The sequence below is a fragment of the Delphinapterus leucas genome, chromosome 14 (assembly GCF_059928025.1).
Source record: "Delphinapterus leucas isolate spDelLeu-1000000601 "Yukka" chromosome 14, BTC_Dleu_Yukka2, whole genome shotgun sequence".
NCBI classification, from domain to species: Eukaryota; Metazoa; Chordata; class Mammalia; order Artiodactyla; family Monodontidae; genus Delphinapterus; species Delphinapterus leucas.
The window spans coordinates 11,965,473-11,990,157 of NC_143142.1; the positions used below are offsets into that span (position 1 = coordinate 11,965,473).

Sequence of the window (24,685 nt, forward strand, 5' to 3'; positions counted from 1 at the left end):
CATGGTTGATGACTTAGATCTGGGTCTGATTATCAGCACCTCTGCTGGATCAATTATTAGTGCTAATAATTTGCTAGGTCTTTCAACTTTTCTATGTAGACCGTCATATTGTCTGAATTGCGACAGTTTTATTTCTTCTTTTTTTTTCCAGCTGTTGTATGTTTGTGTCTCTTTTACTTATTCTGCTGGCGGGGTCCTCTTGTACACAGTGAATAGAAACAGTGATAGCAGGCAGTCTGCCTTGGGTATGACTTTAAAATTTCATCTCAAACATGATGTTTGTGAGCAGTACCTTTCATTGAGATGATCAAAGCTGCCTTCTAAAGTTGTAATTTGGGACTTCCCTGGCGGTCCAGTGGTTAGGACTCCACGCTTCCACTGCAGGGGGCACGGGTTCCATCCCTGGTCGGGGAACTAAGAGCCTGCATGCCGCATGGTGCGGTTAAAAAAAAAAGGAAAAAACAATAATAAAGTCGTAATTTGCTAAGAGTTTTATTAATAACTAGGATTTTTCCCCCCAAATTTCTTTTCTGTGTCTACAGATAGGATGTGGTTTTTCTCCTTTAGTCTGCATGTGGTGAAATGTTTTAGCATTCAGACCTCCTTTCATTCTTAAGGAGCATCTGACTTACTCATGTGGATTTTTATACATTTGCTGTGTTTGATTTGCTCATACTTTGTTTAGGATTTTTGCCTGTAAACTTGTGTGCATTTGTATGGTTCTCCTAGACCCAAAAAAAGGGTTGAAGAGCATTCCTTATTTCTGGAACAATTATATATGTCTTGCTAAAGGCAGGCTATTAATACGACTCAAAGAAGAAATCTGACTGGGCTTTTTAGCTGCCGAAGAGAAAGTTTCTATCAAAGTGAAACAGTTGCTCAAAGAAAAAAAACACAGCTATCCCTGAAACAAAGTCCCACCTCAATCCCTCAGGAGTCCTCGTAGGGTGAATGCAGTATCGTTAGAGGTCCTGAGGTGAGAACCTGCTTATGTGACCGCCTACCGGCCCGACTCGGCGTGGGCCACCCCCACGTGCGAGAGCTCGGGTCGTAGAGGGCGGTTCCATGGGAGGAGTGGGAGGTGGAGGCCAGGGACGCAGCTCTCCGGGGTCTGGAGCAGGGTCCCAGCCTGAGCCTCCCGAGCGCATCTGCAGAGCTGAGGCCAGAATCCTTGTGGCCCCAGGCCCCATAACTGTCATCACAGCCTCAAGGGGCCCAGGATCCGCAGACGTTAACTGCTGCTACTCTGTGAAATTAATAGACTGGCTCAGGCATTCCAGAAATGTTTCTCTCAACCAGACTTCTGATAGGTAGGCCTGGCAGTGAGTTTTAGAGTTAATCTCTCTAACTATATTGAATGGCATAAACCAGGGCTATTTCTCAAGTGTCAGTGCACTGCAGCCTTAATACAGCAGCGTGTGCATACAGGTCAGATCTCAGACTGGGCAAGGCCTTGATATTTTCAGTAAAAATGCCACTGTGTTAGCATCCATTCTCTGATTTGAGCTACTTATTACGGGGTTTTAAATATTGACTTGTTCAGCTCTAATCTGAGATACGACTCACTGCGTGTGCTCTTTGGATAGGGCAACCCTGGACATCTTTGACTACATCTACATAGATGCCTTTGGGAAAGGCAAGCAGCTGACAGTGAAAGAATGTGAATACCTGATCGGCCAGCATGTGACTGCAGCGCTGTATGGGGTGGTGAACGTAAAGAAGGTGTTACAGCGAATGGTGGGAAACCTTTTAAGCCTGGGAAAGCGGTAAGGTTTTCTTGGTTTTCCAGTACTTCCGCGGCGTGTGCGTCTTTGGAGGTGCAAATTACCTTACGGAGAATTTTATTTAATGAGCCTCTGCCTGTGATACAGAGAAGCAGCGGATGCTTGTGGCACAGTTGGGACAGCTGCAGCTATCTGCCCACCGTGGGAAAAAACTGGTTCCCTTGATGTAATGCTATCCAGACTTAGGATGTGCTGAGTGACTTTTCTTTGAGATCTTTGCAGTGGACTTGGGCGAGTTCTCTTTTATAAATGCTGAAAGCATTCTCCAGTAACAAGAATATTTTAGACTGGCAACAATTATTTTTCACCTCCTAGTGCTTTGCTGTCTTTGAATTTATACCTTTCTATCACTTAGGTAAGAGGACAAACAAAAGTATGAAACAGTCTTGCTTCTGAGTCCAAGGAAAATTGTCTTACAGGGAAAATAGAAATTTATAGATTGGAGTATTAGTTTTCTGCCTAATGGCAGAATTTCTTTTTAAATAAACTTTATTTTTTTAAGAACAGTTTTAGGTTCACAGCAAAACTGAGCAGCAAGTACAGAGAGTTCCCGTTTACCCCCTGCTTCTGGACACACACGGCCTCCCTCATTTCAATAACCCCCCTCCTGGGAGCAGGCTGTTTGTTACAGTTGATGAACCTACCTTGGCACGTCATTATCACTCCAAGTCCATAGTTTACATTGGGTTTGCTGTTGATGGTGTACATTCTGTGGATTTTGACAAGCATGTAATGACGTGTACCCACCGCTGTAGTGTCATCTAGAAGAGTTTCACTGACCTAATAGTCCTCCACCTATTCAGAGTCCATTTTTAATTTATGTACAGTGTTATCAAGGTGACTCTGTAAGGAAAACGGTTACGATTTTAACTTAGTGGAGTACGAAATTTCTATTTCTTGTGTATCTTTTTTTGTTAAGAGTGTTGTAACTTTGCTGAAGAGAGGAAGTATCAGAATCAGAGAACGTGTGGGATTTGTGTCCATTACTTTTAAGATCTGGGCCTTGAAAAAGAGGGTCTTAGCTCGGAAGCAAACAGGATAAAACACAGATTTCTTTCCCCACAGGGAAGGCATCGACCAGTCGTACCAGCTCCTGAGGGACTCCCTGGATCTGTACCTGGCGATGTACCCGGACCAGGTGCAGCTCCTCCTTCTCCAAGCCAGGCTCTACTTCCACCTGGGCATCTGGCCAGAGAAGGTAATTATTTTACTTTGATGCTTTGCACCTGCCTTAGAGAGGGAAATCCTAGCTGAGAGGCAGCGCTTACAAGTTTATCCTTGTATTAACCTGGAGGATAAACACAGATTTATTCACAGTCTCCTGGTGTTGACCCATCGATTTAACTTTTTGTCTCCTTTTATTCTACTAAAAATTAGTTATCCTGCCAGGAATTGCCCATTCTCTCTGTGATCAGTGCCTTAAATTCCCAGAACCACAAGGCCTCGGCCCTGCCTCTCACCCACTGGTGCCCCAAAGATGTATTTTCCCCAAGCCACCCTTCTCAGGGGGAAGCAGAAGTTTCCATATTCATCCTCCAGCTGTGCTGTTAGCAACTAAATTGACCACATGTAAATAGCCCTGCATGGCGTAGGAAAGTGAGATCTTAGATGTGTTCAGGTCCAGCTGCTGGATGCTTTTAGGACTGCTTATGCCTTTGGAAACTGTTGGGTTTTACTGTTCCACTTGGCTCTCTCAGGTTTGTGACGCCCCCTTTGGCCAGCAGGAAGCCCTGTCAGAGGCCACCATGTTTGGGGTCGGCACCACTCCTCAAGAGCTGCGGGTGCAGCACATGCACGCTTCCAGCCATGCAGCACAGTGCAGGAGCAGCTGCTCGTCCCCATCATGCCCTTGCTTGGCCATGGGAATATGTGAATAGCCCACTTTGTTTAGACAACCAGGTGAGAGACTTGAATTCTAAGCTCTCACAGGAACATCACCATAAAATCATCAGCCCTGTCACTAGAGAGTGGTAAAATCTTCCTTGAGAAAGTAAATAACATCAGTGACTCACCGTTGCTTAGATTTACATTGCCTCATTTATTCACAGTGTCAGAGATCTACCATAGTTCTAGGAAAGGATGCGTCAGTAGGAAAATCCCTGAGCCCCTGTCTTCAGATGTCATCTACAGCCCAGGCAGTGGCCGTCCTCCCAGGACACCCATGTGATGCGATAGAAGAGTTACTGGAACACTAGGCTCTCTACCAAGGTCACCACCTGCTTCCCACGACCTTGTCCAGAATTGGATAGTTTATTTTTTACTTGATTTATTTTTGATACCAGGATATACATAACTAATTCCTTTCACTTTTTACTGTACATTAGTTCAGGAATTTCATGATAATTTGTAAAATGCATGGTTCCTCATAAGTAGATTCTGTACTTAAATTACATATCAGCCTTAGAAGGAGTAGGGTTGACATCGCCTTTGGGAGGAACGTCTGTAGAAGCCCTGGCATCCTTCCCTTTGATGACAGGCTCAGTTTAGGGCTCCTGTGCTACCTCTGGGGGAATTTCCTTGGTATCCTCCTCAGATGGTCAGGATTGCCTTCCTTCCAAGCAGATGTCACTGGAACAAGTTCCAAAATTGTCACACGCAGAACATTTTTCCCCATGATGACCATTCATGGGCTGCTGGGGTCAGGCACCTAGACGCTCCCTGCATCTAAGCTCAGGAAGGGAAAGTGGCTCCTTCCCCATGTGTGGCAACTGTCTCGCCTCCATGAACTGTGCTGTAACTGCAGGAAGGACCCCATGACAGTGGAGGAGAGCTGGGGCCCAAAGCAAGGAAGGCTCCAGGGGATGCGGAAGCAGTTAGAAAAGGGTCCTTTCCGGAGAAAGGGTTTGAGGTGGCCCTAGAAGGCCAGGGAACGATTTCAGAGCACAGGGAAGTAGGTTCCTCCAGTGGTGGGGACGGCTGGGAGAGCTCAGTGCTGCACACACCTCCAGTACCTTCTGCCAGCCCTTTGGGGTGGCTACTTTTGTTTTGTTTTTTGCCCTTTTACAAACAATGAAATCGAGGCACCGAGAAAAGTTAAGTAGTTTGCCAAGGTCTCCCGCACAGAAGTTGATGGCATCAGGCGCTCAGATTCACAGCCCACCCACACGCTTCAACCCTGTGGACCAGGGCCAAGGCGAGATTGTTTCTGAAGAAGCCAACAGAAGGGCATTTTCTACTCCTCCTGCTAAACCTACATCCTTGTTCCGATCCGTAGTTATCCCTTCCCTCCATTTTCCACATTCAGTGGAAAAGATGTCCCTCAGTCTTCCAAGGCAAAACTCCGTGTGCTCTGGATCCAACCTGCTGCCTGTCCTTGGACTACTAAGTTTTCCTTTATTTCTTCTCCTGTATCTGCAGCTCCCTGTTTCTACTTCTACTGTCAGCATTAAACATACTCAGGTCTCCCCCATCTTTGAAAAAAGAGAAGGAGAAGCCTCCGACAACAGCCCCCGGCTTTGCCCATGGCTCCACCTTACCTCTCTGCTCCCAGCCTGGCCAGGGTCCTTGTGATGGCCTCCCCCTCGCCTCCCCCGCACTGCGCAGACCATGGGGCTCCATTCCCAGCCCTCCCCCACGTGAACTGGAAGCCCATGACGCCTTCTTGCTAAACCTTTCTCTTTGTTGCCAAATCCAGTGGACACTTGTCTTTCCTTATCTTTCTTGATCACTTGGAGGTCATCCCCCCACTCAAAACACTGTTCCTTTGATTCTGGTCCCCTCTTCCCAGGCTCTCGCTAGTTGCTGTCCTTTGTCTCTCCCTTTAAGGCTCTACACTGTGGGGTAGCTTCTAGACTTCTTTCTACTGTGCACAGCTCCCCTCAGTGATCTCACCAGCTCTCCTTACCTCAGTTACCATCTGTAGGTCAGCGGCTCCCGAATCTCTGATCTCCTGCCTCTGAAACCCCTCCCTGCCCCTCTGCACCATGACGGCCCTGAGCTCGCCCTTCCACAAAGCTTGTGCGGCGTGTCTCGCAGCTGCTTAACCATCCTTCCGCACGAGACCGTGCTCTTTAAGGTCAGGGACCATGTCTTGTTCTTTACTGTAGCTATTCCCCTTGCTCTCAACACAATTCCTGCCACCCAGTAGGTACAACATTTTATTTGAATGAATGATTAAGAAATGACAGAAATTCGTTAGCTGTGATCAAGGAAGGAGGTTCGAAGAGAATATCCCAATTTTCCAATAAGGGAGGCCACTTTAAAAGTTGAAGTGTGTGGGGAACTGACCTGTTTCGGGGTAGGAGACAGTGTTCCGTCTGGGATATGCTGAGTTTGATTGGCATGACCTGGAGCCATGGAGTACCGCGCTTGGTGGGCGCTCTTGGCATCAGCATCTAGTAGCTGAAGTCCCAAAAGTAGAAGAGCCTGCAGAAGTGGACGTCCAGAGGTTGGAGCCAAGAGCTTCAGAGAGATGTCGGGGGAAACCTGCAGTTAAGAGGACAGAGCAGGGTCCGCAAACTCTGGCCCCTGGGCCCAGAGCCGCCTGGCTTTGTGAATACGTTTTGTCAGCACACAGCCGTGTCCATTTGTCTGCAGACTGTCTCTGGCTGCTTTTCAGCCACAGCGGCAGAGGGGAGTAGTTGAGTCAGAGACCGTCCGGCCCACAAAGCCTAAAATATTTACTTTCGGGCCCTGTACAGAGCAAGTTGCCAGTCATGTGCAGTAGTCGCCCCTGTTCCAAGATCTCTACTCTGAAGGTTGTGGGCTCTTGGGCTTCTAGGCCTAGGCATTTAGCTGTAGACGTCATGGTGCCCCACTGTCAGCACGGCTTTTGGAAACACACTGGGCACATCTCATGGTGTCTTCTCCGTTTCTGCCCTCTCCCTTCACCCTGTCATCCACACACCAAGGGAAAGACGGGAGTAATCATCCCTGAACCTTATCTCCTCCTCTGATACTCTGAGTTCAAGACTTCTTTTATGCTTTGAAGATTCCGCGTTATGTTTCTTTCACTTATCTGGTGGGAAGGGGCTGCCAGGAACAAAGGGGAAGCTGTGTCTATAGAAAAGTTGTCAGCAGTAAGTAGTTGGAGCTGCAGAGGGGAGCACAAGAAGCTTACTGTGAAATCAGATGCTTTTAGCTACAAGGGACAACTGTTGTTAGTGTCCCCTGCATTACAAGGCCACTGCGAGGGGTGGCAAGTGGATGGGATTGGCTCCTGGCTGGTACTGGTTGAAGCTGGGTCTGCTACTTGGGGTTATACCACTCTGTCCATTTTTTATGTGTTTGAAAATGTTCCTAACAGTCAATTAAAATACTCCTCTTCCCGCTTTGATGTGAAGGTGACTGAGACCTGGGGTTGCGAGTCAGCCCTGGGTCCACATCCTCACTGCACGTCTTCATAACCCCATGACCTCAGGCAAGTTGCTTAACTAGTGTGGAGGGCTTTAATTGAATAAGGGAGGTGGTTTTCAGTAAAATATTTTCTAGTCAGATTAAGTCTAAGAGGGAGGTTGCTGGTTTTTGGCTTACGATAGGTTTAGGTAGGGAGGTAAACGGTGCATGATAGTGGGGAAGTACCCTAAAAGCCTAGAAAACTTGAGGATATTTGAGGGGTAAATAAAGTTTAAGTCTTGTGCGTTAAGGTTAATTGCAAGTGCTAGTACAAAGCCCAGGATGGTCACTGTAAAGGCAGTTAATTTTAGGTATGGGGACGTGGTTATTAGGGGGACCATTGTTGGGGGGGTGTTGTTGGAGATAATAAATCCAGCAAAAACACAATTAGTAGGAAGTTTGATGGAGTTAATTAGGAGTGGGCTGTTTTCATTGATCGAGGTTAAGGGAGAGAAGTGAGGGGGTCCTAGCAGTGCGCAGAAGGGGATGCGAGCACTTGGGACGGCTGGGAGGGAGGTGGCGACTGGAGTTATTAGCAGGGCTCAGACAGTGATATAAGATGTGTTAGCAGCTTCAGTGATCAGGCCTTTAGGAGCCAGTGAGGAAAGGCATTCCTGTCAGTGCTAAACTTCCAATAATAAGGGCTGTTGTGGTGAAAGGTATAGCTTTGAATAGGCCTCCTATTTTTCGAATATCTTGTTCGTTTTTCAGGCTGTGAATAATAGATCCGGAGCATATGAATAGTATGGCCTTAAAAAAGCATGTGAGAACATGTGCAAGAATGCTATATAGGGTCGGTTGATGCCAATTGTTACCATTATTAGGCCTAATTGGCTGGAAGTGGAGAAGGCGACAATTTTTTTAATGTCGTTTTGGGTGAGGGCACATATTGCTGTGAATAGGGTGGCGAGGGCTCCTAAGCATAGTGCTACTGTTTGAGTAAGTTGATTGTTTTCTGTTAAAGGGTAAAATCGAATAAGCAAGAAGATACCTGCCATGACTACTGTGCTTGAGCGGAGTAAGGCTGAGACAGGAGCAGGGCCTTCTGTTGCTGGGGGGGGGGGGGGGGGTCAAGGGTGAAGTCCAGAATGAGCAGATTTTCCGGCTGCAGCTAGTACGAGTCTTTCAAGGGGGAGATTTGAGTGATTTAAGTCGAGTATAAAAATTTGTTGCAGGTCTCATGTGTTTAGGTTAAATAGGAATCATGCTATTGATGTAAATCCAATGTCCTGATGCGGTTATATAGGTTGGCCTGGAGAGCGGCTCTGTTTGCGTCTGATTCCTCTTGAAATTGGCAGTGATTGGACTGCTGACCTTCAAGTTGGGAGGATTAAATGAAGTAAAAAATGTGACAGGCTTGGCACAGTGACCGGCAGAGAATAAGTATTCAGCAAATATTGAGATCCTGCAAATCTCATTCTGGAAGACAAGATTGGCTTTTAAAATAATATGTTACATTGCATAAAGCTGTAGTTTTCACGACAATTTTATAGGCTCACAATGTATCAGGAAATAGGGCAGTTACTAATCATTATTTGATAAGTGAATAAATTAATTCAAAGGTAAAAGCAGCAAGTTTGACTGATCCGGGGCTAGAGTCCGGCTGCTCTGCCTGCTCAGCATCCGTAAGTGGGAGGAGACCCGTGTCACAGACCCTCGGCTGAGCTGTGAGCGAGCGGGGCTTGCTAATTGTTCACGTGTGTTAGCCTTCCTTGAGCTTGTGTTTTTCCATAGAGGCACTGGGTGCAGTAGAAAGAGCAGAGCCTTGGGGTCAGGCAGTGCTTCTCTGCCAGCTAGTCACATTAATTGCGGGGAGACGGGGTTTCCCCCTGTATGCCTGAACGCTGAATTCCACTGTGAGTTAAAGTCACTGAAGCGACCAGTAGGATTTCAGAACCCTGCCCCGCACATCTTCATTCTTCACAGATAGCATCATAAATGAACTGTGCTGATTTGCGTCTATCACTCCAGTGCCCTCTCTGTGACCCCTTCCCCTCTCCTGCAGCACTGAGGCCAGTCTGTCACTCAGCCTCTTGACCTCGATTGAAGCAGTTTCACATTTCTCTTTCCTCTCAATTCATGAGTGGCAGGTTGAAAATGTTTCCTGTCTGTATGTAAGAAATTGAGTCCCCCCCACTCACCAAGAATGTTGGAAGCTGTTAGAGTTCACCTAGTCCGACAGGCCCTCGCGTCCCCATCCTGTGCGGACCCTGGTCCCCGTGTTTCCAAAGAGTTCCTCCCGCTCACGCTGGCTCCATTTGGATGCCGGGGCCAGTCCCCAGCACGTGAAGTGACTCTGGGCGTACAGAGCGCCGACAGGGTGAGAGCCTGTGGAGTAACGGGCCGTCAGCCCACCTCGCCTCGCTGCCCTTCCTCAGGTTACATAGGTCTAAATCCCTTGCCAGGAAAAAGAAAAGGCCTAAATGAAAATATTATCTCCTAGTCTTTCTGTCTTGTCTTGAAGGTGCTTGACATCCTCCAGCACATCCAAACCCTAGACCCCGGGCAGCACGGGGCGGTGGGCTATCTGGTGCAGCACACGCTGGAGCACATTGAGCGGAAGAAGGAGGAGGTGGGCGTGGAGGTGAAGCTCCGCTCCCACGAGAAGCACAGAGACGTCTGCTATGCCATTGGGCTCATTATGAAGCATAAGAGGTGAGTGCCCCGGCGCCCGCCCCCGGCGCGGCTGCAGAGGACACAGCGCCGTGAGCCCCGCTTCTCGGAGCAGCGGGGGTGCACCTGGAGGGGACCTGACCCGATGCAGCAGCGACCGAGGCCCATCGCAGCGAGGACCGAAGGCCGAACCATATCTTTAACCTTTTAGTTTTTTAAGAAGCAACTTGCTTTCCTAACGGGGAGCTTTCTACTGTGTGTAGTGACCCTTCTCCGTGGGGGATGGAAGCCCTGTCAGCCTCGTTCTTCCTCTCCTCTCTTCGTCGTCCTCACTCTCTCCAGTGGTCTCGCTCTCCTTGGATCTGAGGGTGGTAGGGACTTGCTGGGTCCTGGGCTTTGGACACGGCCGATTGATGAGGCAAAATTAAACTGCCTCCAGAGCAGCTGTACCTATTTACATCCCACCAGCAGGCCAGGACCTGAGAGGTTTGATTCTCGCCAACTTGTGTTAGTGCCAGACCTTTAAAAAATGCACTTATGTGGTAAATGGCAAATGGCATTTCATTGTGGTTTTAATTTGCATTTCCCTGGTTACCACCCAGATTGAGGTTCTTTCCCTGCATTTACTAGCCATTCAGGTTCCTCTGATTAAGTGCCTCTTCAGGTATTTTGCTTTTCATTTGAGTTGTTAGTCTTACTGATTTGCAGTTTCTTTGTTCTGTGTATTAGTCTCTATACGCAGATAAGTTGCAAATATCTTTTCTCAGTTTTTGGCTAGTGTTTTCCATTCTTTTATTATTTTTTAACTTTGTTGTGGAAATTTCAAGCATATGTAAGAGTAGAGAGAGGAGTATTACGAACCAGGTGATGTTCCCATGTCCAGCTTCAACGGTTATCATACAGTTTGTTTCACCCCCTCCGCCTCCTCCCTGGAGCAAATACCAGAGGTCCTTTTCCTCTGTAGCTATTTCGGTAGGTAACACTGAACGGTAAGGGCTCACTTTTTTAAAAAGACACCTTTACCATTCTGTTGTCATATCTAAGAAAATCATCAGTTCATTAACCTCATCAAATATCTGGTGAGAGTTTGTGTTTCCTCAGTTCTCCTACCATGGATGGATGGATGGATGGATGGATGGATAGATAGATAATCAGAGGGGTTTACAAAGAGAGGCAGGAGTAAAATTGATTTAGCATGGAGTAAAAGCAGGTGTATCTCTAAGAATGTAAGTTTCAGAGAAGCCAAGCCACTGTCTCTGTATTTCATAGCTGCCATGACAGGGCCCCAGGGAGCTGATCTGCCACTGCTCTTATGTTAATTAGGTATGGCTATAACTGTGTCATCTATGGCTGGGACCCCACCTGCATGATGGGACATGAGTGGATTCGAAACATGAACGTCCACAGCCTGCCTCACGGCCATCATCAGCCTTTCTATAATGTTCTGGTGGAGGACGGGTCCTGTAGATATGCCGCCCAAGGTAAGTAGCTGGTACTGTCTGTACTTGAAGCACACATCTGAGCACTCAGATTCTGCAGGCACAGGCTGTCAGTCTGTTCAGAGTTGACAGGTGTCCCATGGCTGTTAACCTCATCAGAGCTGGTACTCAGCTAAACGTGGGTGGGTATGCATTGGTGCGGCCATACCACGAGTTACCCAGTCACCACCCCAGGGTCTCCCCCTCAGTCACCACCACAGCCAGGACCCTGTTCCAGGCTGTTGCCAACCTCTGTTTTGATTGGTCATTGCCTCTGCCAGTCAAAGTCCTGCTTCCCAGGCACTGCCATTGGCTTCCTGCAGGCAAGGAGGGTCAGCTGGTGCCCTGCTCATACTGCCTGTCTGAACTGGAGGGCACCGATTGGCACTGTTGGGGGAGCCACCCGAGCACTGAGACTGGCAGCCAGTTAGCTGTGCTCCCCCCAGAGACGCCCCCAGTGGCCACTGTGGGACCTGCAGTTCACAGCACTGGCTCTGAGGGCACCTGGGAGAGGCAACAACAGGTAGGTGCTTGGTAGGTGTTTGGGGTCACTGCCAGCCCTGACAGGTGCTCGCCCAGGGCTCTCCTCTTCTTTGTCCCTCCATTTAGTGAGATGAATTTGTCGCATGCCTGCCTGTCAAGGCATTCACAGTGTTCATTTTATTAATAAAAATGCTAACATAGTGCTGCTCTGTGACAGCAGCCTTCTAATGTACATTGGCTCCATTTGAGAACTGTAGTTACCATCATCATCATCGTGCGCATTTGCTACACAGGGAAACTGAAGCACATAGAGGTGTTTAAACTTTAACTTACAGAGTATGCGGCCAGGCAGCTTGGCAAAGAGCCTTCCCCATGACCATCATGCTGCACCTTTTTGCGTCTCACCTAAAGCATCATGTTTGACCTAAGTTGATATTGTGTTCTGGTAAATCCAATAATAGAAATGTTGGATGCATAAAAATCTCAGAAGTACCGAAAAGACTAGAATAAGTTTCATATTAATTATTGTTAATTCATTAGAAGCTGGGAGAGGATCGTATACAAGAGGAATTCCCTCTATTGAGACCACAGCTCACCTAACCTCCGTCAGTACAAGGGGAGTTATCAAAGGGGGCGATGTGCACCCCCTGTCAGATGAAGGCACTGACAGGGATTTTATTTAACTTAAAAAGCTTTGTCAGATAAAAAAAAAATTACACTACAGATTTTAAAAATCAAGTTATTTGGAAATTGCTGAGTGATTCTCGGACTGTTTGCACCCGCCACTGATCACTCAGTGAGCATTTCCCACTGCGCGTCACAGGGCAAGTCACGAGCACAGAGGAAATTGTCTTGTTGTCAACACTGGGGTCCGTGTCTACACCTTCACCTTGTACACTCATTGCCCGTTACGTGGAGTTGATATCAAGACTTTGAGTATCTGATATTTGGGTTTCTAGAAACATTTATATTAACTTTAAAATGGGCTTCTTAGAGTAGGTGAAGCTGGGTATTTGGTTTTAAGGTGTTCTGAACTTGTCTAGTGTCTGCGTAGAAGATTCAGGAATTCATCCTAATCTTACCTTAGGTCAACATGAGCTGTAAGGTTTACAGTCAGAATACTGTAATGACTTTGTTAAAAAAAAAAAAAAAGAAAAAGAAAAATCTGCTTGTCAGTTTCACACTCTAAAATTGATTTGAAAGAATATCGCAGATAACATGACCTAAATACTTAATCATACATCTTCTAAGAATAAGGACATTTCTCTGCATTACCACAGGTACAACATTACACCCAACAAATAAAAATGATTTCATAATATCTAACATTCACTCAATATTCAAATTTCTCAATTCTCACAAGAATAACTTTATAGGTTCGTGTTTATTCATTTTTAAATCATGATCCAGACAAGATTCAGGCACTGTGTTTAGTTATTATGTCTCTGTAGTCTCTTTTAGTAAAGAACCGTTCCTCATTTCTCATCTTTTTTCCCTTTTTCACAAGACTTTGACTTTTTGAAGAGTCCGGGCTGGTTGTCTTGTAAATTGTCTAACATTCTGGATTTGTCTTACTGTTTCTTTGTCTATGTATTGTCTGTAAACTGGAAGTTAAGCCCGGGTTTGGTTAGATCAGGTTGCTGGTTTTGGCTGGCGTGCTTACTCTCAGGTGCTGTGTGCGTCACGTTGCATCTCGTCCAGAGACCGTGGGGTTCCGTGTCCCACTGTTAGTGAGGCAGAGTGTGGTCATTGGCTAAGATGGTGACTTGCTATAAGGGACAGTTTTCCCTCTGAAGTTAACAGGAAATCCATGGGGTCAAACTGGGGCATCCTGGGTATACCCTGTTCCCCAATAACCTTTATCCTTATGTTTGTTTTAGCACCTATTGGCTCTTCTTGCCTAAATCATGATGTGAGAATTGCAAAATGGTGGTTTTCTACTGCGGGTATTCCCTCGAGTTCTGCAAACAAGAGCTTTGCCCTCCTTCCCCCTCTTCCTCCCCCTCTTTCTCTCCCTTTTCTCCTCCCCCACCCTCGCCTCTCTCTCCTCTCCTCCTCTCTCGCTCTCTCCCCCTCTCTCCTTCCCCTCTCCTCCCATAGATTCCTGGATTTTTTATTTAGTCAATGTGTTATAATCATTTGGAACAATTTTATTCTCAAATTAGCCCACATTTAGCCAGTGAGCGACCTTGAGAGGGTAAATTTTAAAAGCACTAATTTAAATATGTTTTTGAACATTTCTGGGTTAACATATTTGCATTAAGTTATTTTGCTTTTAAACTATTTCGTGATCTAAATTTTCAGCCTCTGGCTCCAGTGATCCTAGTAATCTGGGCAGAGCCCATTGATGAATGCTTTTCTGTTTTTTCGCTCTCCACAGAGAGTTGAAGAGTGGCATACCTGCATGCCATCCTCAGATACTTTTAGTCTGCACAATTCAGTTTTCCCTCAATATGTTAACGGGCTATACAGCCTCTTGCATGTTTGTAATTTTTGTTCCCACTAGGGGGCGTGCTTTAGTATTAATATTTTCTTGGTACCAGAAACTCCTGTCTCAACTTCCCTGCGTACTTCTTAGTACTGAAGAAAACGACTGTCACAGATGCTCTGAATTTAAGCCAGCTGCCCATATTGGAAGGTCAGGAATTCAGCTGTGGTGTGAAAACCTGGCTTTTACATGTCTTCCGTGTATGATGGTAAAGCACCTGGTTGAACACTTGGGCCGTGGCGTGCCCTCACCCAGTGTCAGTTTCCTTTTCCATAATTGGTCTTCCACTTCCAAACTAAGTTTCCACCATCCCCCCCTCCCCCCCAGCACGCGCACACACGGTCTGTGGCGGTCTGCACGTGCTGGCAAGGGTGTGAGGACTCCCCGCGTCAGGGTTGCAGTGTAAATTTTCAGCCGTCTCAGAGGGCAGTTTGGCTCCCTCTTAAATTGTCAAAATCTCAAGTGCTCTTTCTCCCCTGACCTGGCACTTCTCCCCTCGGTTCCTCCACTGGATGGAGACGCACTGACACAGGGGGCCTGTGGTCCCTTCGTTATGACAGCAAAGCAGTGTCATTCATGGGACTTGTCTGGTAAATGGGGGTATATGCAAACTTCGGGAAGCTGAGCTGCAACCAAATAAACCAGCTGCAGGTAAATGCTTACTGTGTGTTTGATAGGAATAAGCACACGTAGGGCAGCACGGAATCTTCTCTGAGTGCATATAATTATATTTAGCTACATGTGTGTATGTTCATAAAAGAAGGACTAGAAAAACTCACAGTCATAGTGGCTTCCTCTGGGGAGGGGCCTATAGGCGCCCCCAGAGGACTCATGGGTACTGTTTCCAGACTTTTACAGGAATGTATTCGTGTATTTTGGGATAGCTGAAATTTCTAAATAAAATAAGCAGACACATTTCTCTGAAAATTTTAGGGGAATCAGATTCTTCCCAAGATTTTTCCAGGACTACTTTTAAGTAGTCCCTGTTTAATATTTTGCTCTTTATTAAGTTTTGTATCACTTAGATTTCTTATTCCTCTTCAAAATTTTTTTAAACTTATTTAGTGGATTGGGAATTATTTTCCCCTCATAATACTTAGTTGTCAACTTCAGTGTTTTATTTTTTCCTAAAAAAGTTTCCTTTATGAGTACATTTTTCCTGTTTTGCTGGGAGTCCAGGTAGATAAACACTGAATTCAGTCCATGTTCCTGGTTAACAGCCAAGAGCGGGGCTGTGAGCTCCCTCGTGGACTGTCACTACCCCTTTCCTGGCTTCCCCAATGTTCTCTCCGTACTCTTCATGCCTCTTTGTTTGGGGCCCACGTTCAGAATTCTCTGCAGCAGCTGCCCAGTCGTGCTGTCCTTACAGACACGTGATCATGACCTGACTGTGACCTTTCTGCCCTCCTACCAACACTCAGATGCCAAGCATTAGCTGACACCAAGCTGCTGCTTAAGGATACATAGAGAGAAAAAGAGAGGGAGAGAAGTGATGCTGAAACATGTGTCTGGCTTTCTTCAGAGCAGGCTCTGGGCACATTTTGGTTCAGACAGCTGTGTGTTGGCGGGTGTCCTGTGCATTGATTTAGAGGCACCCTGGCCCCTGCCCACACAATGCCGGCAGCAGCCCCCAATCATGACAACCAGAAATGTCTTCAGACGTTGCCGAGCATCCTGTCAGAAGCAGAATGGCCCCCGGATGAGGACCAAACGGACTTTTATCTCTCGGGGGTTATCCCAGGTTCTTTGCCCTCCATCGAACATCTCTGGGGCAAGAACAGCTGACAGGGGAAGGCAGTTGGCCGGGTTCAGGCCCCAGGCTGTGGTTGCATCCCCCTGTGCCTCCCCAAGGCAGGTATGCCCGTGACTCATTGCTCACTGGGGGAGGGGGCAAGACAGCGGATTTTCTCAGCCAGTGGCATTTTAAAGCATCCAACTTTTTGGTTTTTTTGTTTTTCAACATTTGTTGAAAATAAATGTAAGGAAGGAAGTAAAACCATCCCCAGAGCTCTGGTGGTAACAGTAGGGAGAGGTCAGAGCTCATAGAGCACCGTCCCCACAGCCTGCCTTCTGAGGCAGCCGTGGCCCGCCCCTCTGGTCTATCCCAGCCCCTCCTCCCTGACCTCTGCTGGCGGGACAGTGCACGGGGACGCTTCTCTTCAGCTGCTTCCCTAGCCCTGGAACTGGGCCGTCTGGGTTTGAGCCCCGGCTGAATCCTTGGGCAGGGTCCTCACTCCTGCTCCTGTCAGCTCGGCCGCAAGAGGGCGTGTGACCAGAGCTCTTCGTGGAGCCTTGTGAGCTGGAGGCTGTGCACGTCCCGCGGTGCCTGGCGCGCTGTACGTGCCCAGCTTAAAGGAGTTCACGTAAAATGTGTAGCTGTATGTGCATGTCACGTAGCAACGCAGGTATGTGGCCTTCCTGGCTTTTTATAAGTGATAATGTGTTTTTCCTCCCACTTCCCCCATAGCGTCTTGAAAACAGGTTGCTCGTTTTCCTGGCTGTCTAGGATTTTGCTGAATTAATGTGCCATCATTTATTTACATAGTGACCTGCAGTTGGACATTTAGATTGTTGCTACATTTTTTGCTCTCCTAAGCGATGCTGAGGTAATGTCTGAACGTTCATCTTTGCTCGTGATTGGTATGTGATGTCCATAAAGGTGTTGTTTTCTCAAACTGCTACATCCGCAATTGTAGTCTGAATAAACAGCCTAAAACAACTACAAGCACAAAAGTTCTTTAAATCCTCCCATCTTGTAAAAAAAAGTTACAGATTGGATTACAAAGTCTTTCCCCCTCTCTTGAAAGACAAACATCTGTTACAGGCAGGCTTCCGAAAGGCGCTTGTGTTTATCCTGTGTACTCTGGGTGGAGGGCACCGAAGGTCCTGAACATGCGTTTCAGGATGTTTAACGAGCTGTTGAAGAGATAACCTGCTGCACCGTTGGTGTTAGCTAGCCCATCAGCTAGGCTCGCGCAGAGACTCCCTGAATTGATTTTGGCAATAGGCGCTAAGTATGGTTCATACTGATCTGGGACGCAGTCAGAGCGGGGAGGCCTGCCTGGGCACCTCCTTTCTGGTCCAGGACATGGAGGGTGGGGGTGGCCTTTCCTGACTGGGGGCCACACGCAGCCTAGGACCAGGGCTCTATGGCCAGTGAGGAAGGGCCCACGAGACACGGTCCTTTCCTTGGTCCCATGGAGGAGCCGTTTTTCAAATAGCTTGGGGAGGGAGAGGCCATCTGAGAGGATTTCAGGCTTTAAAATACCTCGCAAGTATTATCACTTCTTTTTTTCTCATTCCGTTTTAAAGGAGTCTTATTTTCTATTGCTTTCTCTAGTGGCAAAACGGGGAACACGGAAGGGAGGTAGTGTGGTTTTCCTAAGAGATGATAGAGGTGCCACAGCCCATATCCCTGTAGGGTCTAGAGGTACGAGCCATTTTTCATTCCTCCTCTCGGACCCCAAGCCAGCCCTGTGAGCCGGGTCCTCGCCCTTGGAAACACTGAAGGGTGCTGGGGGTGGTGGGAGGGCGGTTCCCAGTAGCAGACTGGGAGGAGGAGGACGACAGGGAGAGACGTGCGAGCGGCTGCTCAGGCGGCTTCAGAAGCTTCACCGCTGGCAAGAACCGAGCAGGCTAGGCCACCCTCGGCCCACACGTGTGGCTTTGTGTTGGATAAGGTCAGAGAAGCCTGCTGAGCCCCTAGTGTGCAGACCCCGAGGGACTGCTGGAGTTTTGCTCAGAGAGAAGGAAAACACTTGTGTTCCTTGCGGAGCTGGAGGAGGACCCCGAGCTCCCTCCCTCCATCCTCCAGTGGCCTCGCCGTGCCACCTTTTCCTGTTTCCTCCTCTGACTTCTATAAACGTCTGTCTTTTCTTCCCCCCCCCTCAAAAATGCACTCAGAACGGGTGATAGGAGGGTCTCTGGATAAAAGATGCTGCAGAAATCAGCTTTAATGAGAATATCCGTGTGCCTCTCTGCCAACAGAGAACTTGGAGTATAACGTGGAGCCTCAGGAGATCTCACACCCTGACGTCGGACGCTATTTCTCCGAGTTCACGGGCACTCACTACATCCCGAACGCAGAGCTAGAAATCCGGTACCCAGAGGATCTGGAGTCTGTCTATGAAACGGTGCAGAATATTTACAGTGCAAAGAAAGAGAATGTGGAGTAAAGTCTAGGGGGACATTGTACCTTTGCTGCTGCTGCTATTTTCCAAGAGAACAGGATTCCGGACGGAGATGTCTCCACGGATCCCTCTGGATTCACACCACCGGGAAAGCCACTTAACAAGTAGTGCTGATTGCCTCCTACTAAGTTTAAATCACGTGTGCTCTCCTCCAGCTGCAAAGACAATGTTGCTCTCCGCCTACACTAGTGATTCATTGAAAGGCACTGTGTTCAGTGGCATGGCTTGTATGCTTGTCCTGTGGTGACAGTTCGTGACATGCTGTCTTCATGACGTCTCACAGTCGACACTCTTATAACCGTTCTTTTTCTTCACTTCCCATTGTGTCTGTCTACATCGCCTCAGAACGTTTCATTTGCTGGACAGATGGGGCTGTCCATTTGCAGTCGTTTCTCTCTGATTTCTCTGTGGAATATGTGCACTCCTTAGTCAGGATCATCTGTCTTTTTACCCTGAATTTAGTGCCGATCCGGGGCTGAAGCTCTAGGTGATCTTGGCAGTATCTTAGCTCTGGAGTCATTAACAAACTAATGGTAATCAGAAGCATTGGGATTTATTTTTTTCTAATTCTTGAAACAGATTTCAGGCATTTATCCTTTTCTTTATTTGAATTGAGAGAATGACACAGTTTTGCCTTCCGGATTCGTCTCTTGGATTTACGCTCATATCTCTACGAATTATTAGTTTTCTATTTTATTACATAAAATTCTTTGAGAAAATGCATAATTAATAATAGCCTTTGTGAATGGGGTTTTCCACATTCATCTGCTCTTCCTCCCTTTAAAATAAGTGGTTTTTTTAAAAAATCTACTCCAGTATTGTAAGTAGATCTTGAATCGGTGATGAGTTTTCTTTGTAGTAGGCAGTACAATGTGCTGTTAAAATGTCTGCTTTCAGACACCGTACTCCGTGGTCCCCAAAGGCCTGGGAATGAGGTTTCACTTCTATAACCAGAAAAAAGAAGAGATAATGAAACTTAGAAATTAAAAAGGAAAGGGGAGTTTTCGTGCTCCCTGTCCGTCCTTAGAATCACTTCAGGACCTTTTTGAATGTGGCGGGGTAGAAATAAACGGAATATTTCCAATTTTAAGAGCGTGTGCCCTGTGGGAAAGGAGACGTGAGTGTGGCCCATGTTCTCGAGTTACCGTTGCTGTGAAAGCACCAGGAGGAAGTCTGTGCTCAAGCCGCTGGGGAGTCCGGCTGCATAGCCAGGCTCTGCTGGCACCGGTCCTTTCCATGTTCGTGGTACCTGAGCGTGAAGGTACCGAGTCTTAACTCGGCTCCGGACTCCCGCCGTTCTCGACCTGTCCCTTCTCCAGCGGGCCGACCTTGTAGTTAACCAGTAGCAGCTAACTTCTGGAGTTAGGACCTAGTTACTTTACTCTAAGTTTAAAAGATTCCAGTTGCTCTAGTGAATGAGACTTTCGGGGGCTGTGATCCAGCCACGCCTCGCTGCCTGTCTGACCATTTGCATGCAGTATTGTCACACCACGTTTGATGACTGCCTCTCGTTTACCCTTTGGAAACCCTGGGATGACCAAGGTTTGGGGAAGCCACCTGAGACCACTTACTAGCAAGTGACAGCTATTGAGCAGTTATAGGAAAGAGATGGGGATTTGGCTAGCCAGCTCCCTCCAGCCCCCATCAGCTCCGGTCCAGGACCCGTGTTCCTCATCTGTCCAATCCAAAGTCAGATGATTTGGACTTGCATTTGAAATTGTGACCACTCACAACACCCGGCCCGTCTGAGGTTGGGGGGTTTTACACTACTCGCATTTAAAGGTGAAAATTAGATACTATGGCGTTAATGTTAGTGAGATGCATCACTAAGAATCTGGCGCGTGCTGCGAGCTACAGTTGTTGGTTTTCTGGTTTGATTTCCTTTTTCCTTAGAGTAACATCGAAGCCAAGAAAGATGGTTTTACCTTTACTGACCCCCTGTAAATATGTATCTAGACTGTTTCTAAATGTGTTTCTTCATGAATGCTTCATTTGGCTCCAGGAAGCCTGTGTCACCTGTGTAAGTTGGTCTTTGGGCACTTTATATTTTTCTAAAAATGTGTTTTGGATCCTGTACTCTAATAAATCATAAGTTTCTTTTTACAATTTTTCGAAACGTTATCTCCACTTTAAAAACCCCTGTTATAAAAGTAGAACTTTCACAATGTTGAAATATTAAATATTTGGATATAGTAACTTCTTTTCTCTTCAAATGAATGCCAAGATTTTTTTGTACAATGATTAATAAATGGAACTTATCCAGAGAAACCACACAAATGGCCTGCCGGGTTTCGTTCCCGAACAGAAAGCCCGGCCGTGACAACAGCAGAATCTCTCTCAGTTCTCATTCTGATTGAAATATGCAAAAATTGGCTCTACTGAATTTCTCTTTACATCAGTGAGCGGACAGAGCACCTTTATATTATGATTCACCTGCCAAACGTTAATTTTTCGAGCTGGCTAGTCATCTTGAGAGTGTCCGGCTGTGACGCAAAGATTGCAGCCTTTTGATTATGTCGAGTTACGCGTTGTAAAGTGAGAGTTTCACTGAGAGTTGGTGTGTCGTTAATGCTGACCCGATAGCTGCACGCATGCGGCGTTTTCCACAGCGTCCCGCTGAGCGCCGCTTCCCAGCGCTGTCACACGTGTGCTGTCACACACGACACGGAAAGGGATGGTCACAGCTGAGCCGTCACCAGTTTCGTGCACTGCGGTGTTTCTCAGAGCCTTTCACATGCTGTTGTACTTTGTGACTTTCCAGGAGGGGAGTGTAGTGGTGTCTTCCCAACTTCTAAGACCCTAGAACTTTCCTCCCCCAGCACACCTGCATGTGCACGGCATCCCCGAGGCCCAGGGTTTGCAGACCTGCTTTGGGAAACACAGTCTCAGCGAGACGTCAGTTATGCCCAAACCTAGTCCACGTCACCAGCAGACCAGTCTTGCGAAGCGTCTCGTTTGAAAACATGATCCATCTAATCGGATTTTGAAAGGCTGGCTTCGTGGTGTCCCTGTCCGAGCCTCGTTAATAGCTCTCCATCAGAAGTGCGTTTACATTGCAAAGTCATGTTATTTCAAAAACCAGCATCAATACTCTTGCTCAATCAGTTTTACATTTTCTAATACCCACTTAAAGTCTCGTTCTACGTTTAAAACATCTGAGTCTTTCTTAAGGTATTAAACCGAGTCACGCTTTCATGTCCTGGACTCTCATCCACTACCACCAGGCCCCTTTGCTGTAAAGGGGGGGACATGTCTTTCCCTTCGTTCACGTTCCAAGGGAGTGAAGTTGGAGTGCCAGCAGCCTTTTCATGATGAAGCGTCTTGTGGCCGTAATAATCAAGCTGTAGCTCTTCATGTTTTTTGTTTGATTTTTGGAGGGAAGGAGAGACTGTTCACATAGAAGGAATGCAGAATTTGGCTCTGTGGCAGTCTGGTTTTGGAGACATTAACAGCTGTACTGCAGGTGTTACCTTGCATTGCGTGCTCACTTTAAGCCAGGCACCAGCCTCAACTGTTTATAATCCTCACGGCGACCCTGCAAGACGCGGGCCGGGCGGTGAATGTGTTTGCAGGCCGTGTAAGGTCTCTGTCACGTATTCTTCTTCGGTTTGAAAAATGTAAAAAACATTCTTAGCTAGAGGGCTGTGAAGAAACAGTCCACAGGCTGGATGGGGCCGGCTGGCCCGTGGGCTGCAGTCCGCTGACCCCTGCTGAGGTGTAGGCCCGCCTAGTTCCCTGAGCGGACTGCTCGCAGGTGGGGAGCCTGGCTGTGAACCCAGGGACCTGACCTCTGAACCCCAGCTCCCCACACCCAGACTGCCGACAACCTCAGCAACTACCTCGCAAGTGTCTTTACCCTTTGCCTGGCTGCAACCTTAACTTCTCGCGTTTCAGTTCTGAAAATTTATAGAGTCTTGGGAGAATAGAACATTCCTTTGGTGACTAAAACTTATGTGCAATTACAGAAGAAATGTATCACGGCCATTTAACAATGATTGTATTAGGGTAATGTTAGTTCTGTAATAAATAGACCCAGAAATGTACGATGGCTTGAACACAGAAGAATTTTCTTGTTCACGTAACACGGGGCAGGGGAGTGGGCTGGCGGGCGGCCCTCACGCAGTCACCTGGAGACCCAGGCCCACCGGGTGTGGCTTCCCAGAGCACCGCGGGCCACCTGGTGTGCAGCGGGAGGGCGGGAGCGTGGAGGGGCATGTCTGGAGGGCTCTTGAGCTGGGGCTGGGGGCAGCGCTCCCCACTTGCCCTCACCTTCCTCCAGGGAGGCCAGGGTGGAGGAGAGGGGGCAGAGGGGGTCAGGCGGTGTGCCTTTCTCCTGCAGGGCACGCTCCCTCCCAGGGAGCCGGCGTCTGAAGTCAGGCTGGCGGGGCTTCCAGGCACCAGGCTGTGGGCAGCTCAGTCCAGAAACGTCTTGCTGGCTCCTGCCGCAGCACGACCACCAGCAGCGGGGGTCCCTGCAGGCCACACTGCCACCGCAACCGGTTCTCCCCGCAACAGATGGCCTTGGCGGGGGGGGGGGGGGGGCGGCGCGGAGACCTCACGGGGTGAGCCACACCCGTAGGTACTTCTGCCTCAGTCGCCGGAACTCAAGTCACTGACTCGCGCCCTAACTCCAGAGGAGGCTGGGCGGTGGCCTCCTGTGTGCCAGGTGGGGAAAGTGAAAGGTTTGGGGTCCCCGCCTTGTCTGTGCCTCTCACCCACTTCCTGCCCAGCTGGGCCGTCCTCCCCATCAGTCCATAACCCCCCTCCCAGTTCCCATTCACTGGTGAGGCAGGGAAATGCAATGAAAACTCCCGCTTGGAAAAAGAACGAGACACACAGTAGGCCCTGGGCGCTGGCTGATGAAATACTGCGGGGCAGGTGGGCGTCGTGAAGCCGCCCCCCTGTGGGGCACGCGGGAGGTTGAGTGTGCTCTGTGGGAGGGACTCCCTCGTCCACTGCTCCCCGCACCCCATCCGGCCCTCTAGGGCCCATTCTGGTCGCCTCACAAGTGGGTGCTGCGGGTGCACCCTCCCTGCAAGCTGTGTAGCTTTCACAGCCCCAGTCCAAGACTTTGTTTCGTTTTTCAAGCTTCTGATCCCTCTGGCAACAATTCCCTCAAAAACTTAGCAGGCTACTACCTGCACAGGTAATCATACCCAGAGTTCTTTTCCAGAACTCCCAAGTCCACTTTATTTCCTAGCTTCTCTGCCTGGTGCGTGTCCCTTCCTGACCTAGTGGCGGCCGCCTGACTCTGCTATTAGTCAAAGCCGAGTCTCACTGTTGAACGGGCAAGTGTCTAAGGGGCCTTCGTTGCTCAAACTGATTTCCATCCTTGTCTCTTGCCATGGTGTCCAGAAGCAGTGCCTTTCCCAACGTAGGAAGCCTGGCATTTCTGACTCTGCTGTTTTAGTTCTAAACCGGCACGTTTTTGCCTGAGCATCCGTCTCTCAGGTACCTTGTTACCAGCTGCTGCAGAGAGCAGCCAGTACCCTGTATTCTGTATCTTTGACAGCTTCTAGGCTCGCTACAGTGCCTGAGGCTCCACCTTGCAAATTATAAGCAGCAATTTAACCAAGTATAACCCCAAACACCCTCCAACCTCCTAGCCACCCGCCTGCTAAGCTGACACCGTAGAGTTTAGTGTTTGTCACAGCAGTTCTTGCAGGGGTGGTGGTTTTGTTTTGGGGGGTTTTTTTGGTTTGGTTTTTAAGTTCAAAGTGGGCTGATTTTTCCATAGGAAGCGCCATTTCCTGTTTCGCTGTACAAAAAACAAACCAAACAAAAACTGGGGACAGTGATGTCAGTGTCTTCCGGGGAGTAGAAGGAGCTAAAGCAGGTTGTTTCCTGAACTTAGGAAAAGAAGTTGTACAGAATAAAGAAAAATGTGGAGGGGAGAACCAGTTCGTTCTAGACTCCTTGTGTGCTTAGATCGAATTTCCATCTACTTCTCTTAAAATGACAGAATTCTTTTTTTTTTTTTTTTTTTGAGTGAAGTAGAAAAGAATAGCTTTATTGCTTTGCCAGGCAAAGGGGGCCACAGTGGGCTCCTGCCCCAAAACACTATGTGAAAATGACAGAATTCTTAATGGAAATGTTCTTAGTGAAGTCGTTGAATCTGGGGAAAATTAAGAGAGCACTTTGAATGAGAGTTTTGAGTTTCTCCTATTTCTAGAAGACCATCTTCTCAGGGTTGTGGAAATCTTTCATAATCTCCCGTCACAATGTGCTGATGGTCTGTCCTGGCTGTTCCCGTGCAGAAGGCTTTTCCCACAGTATCTTTTACCTGTCTCCACCCCGGTCCTTCTCAGCCTTTTT

At 47.9% G+C, this 24,685-nt stretch overlaps 1 protein-coding gene across 6 annotated transcripts in view; it reads left to right on the forward strand.

Moving 5' to 3' along the window:
- Positions 1–24,685, forward strand: part of FBXO21 (F-box protein 21) — a 49,360-nt gene that overhangs the window by 16,403 nt on the left and 8,272 nt on the right. For 2 of the 6 annotated variants that reach the window (XM_022598193.3, XM_022598195.3), the window contains exons 8-11: positions 1,587–1,766; positions 2,850–2,982; positions 9,562–9,773; positions 11,055–11,212. In XM_022598193.3, the coding sequence (XP_022453901.1) occupies positions 1,587–1,766; positions 2,850–2,982; positions 9,562–9,773; positions 11,055–11,212 (683 nt within the window). Of the gene's footprint in view, positions 1–1,586; positions 1,767–2,849; positions 2,983–3,481; positions 8,178–9,561; positions 9,776–10,551; positions 10,634–11,054; positions 11,213–18,167; positions 20,477–24,685 lie in introns of those variants that run through there. The other 4 variants (XM_089894508.1, XM_022598187.2, XM_022598188.2 and 1 more) reach the window with 4 other exon arrangements.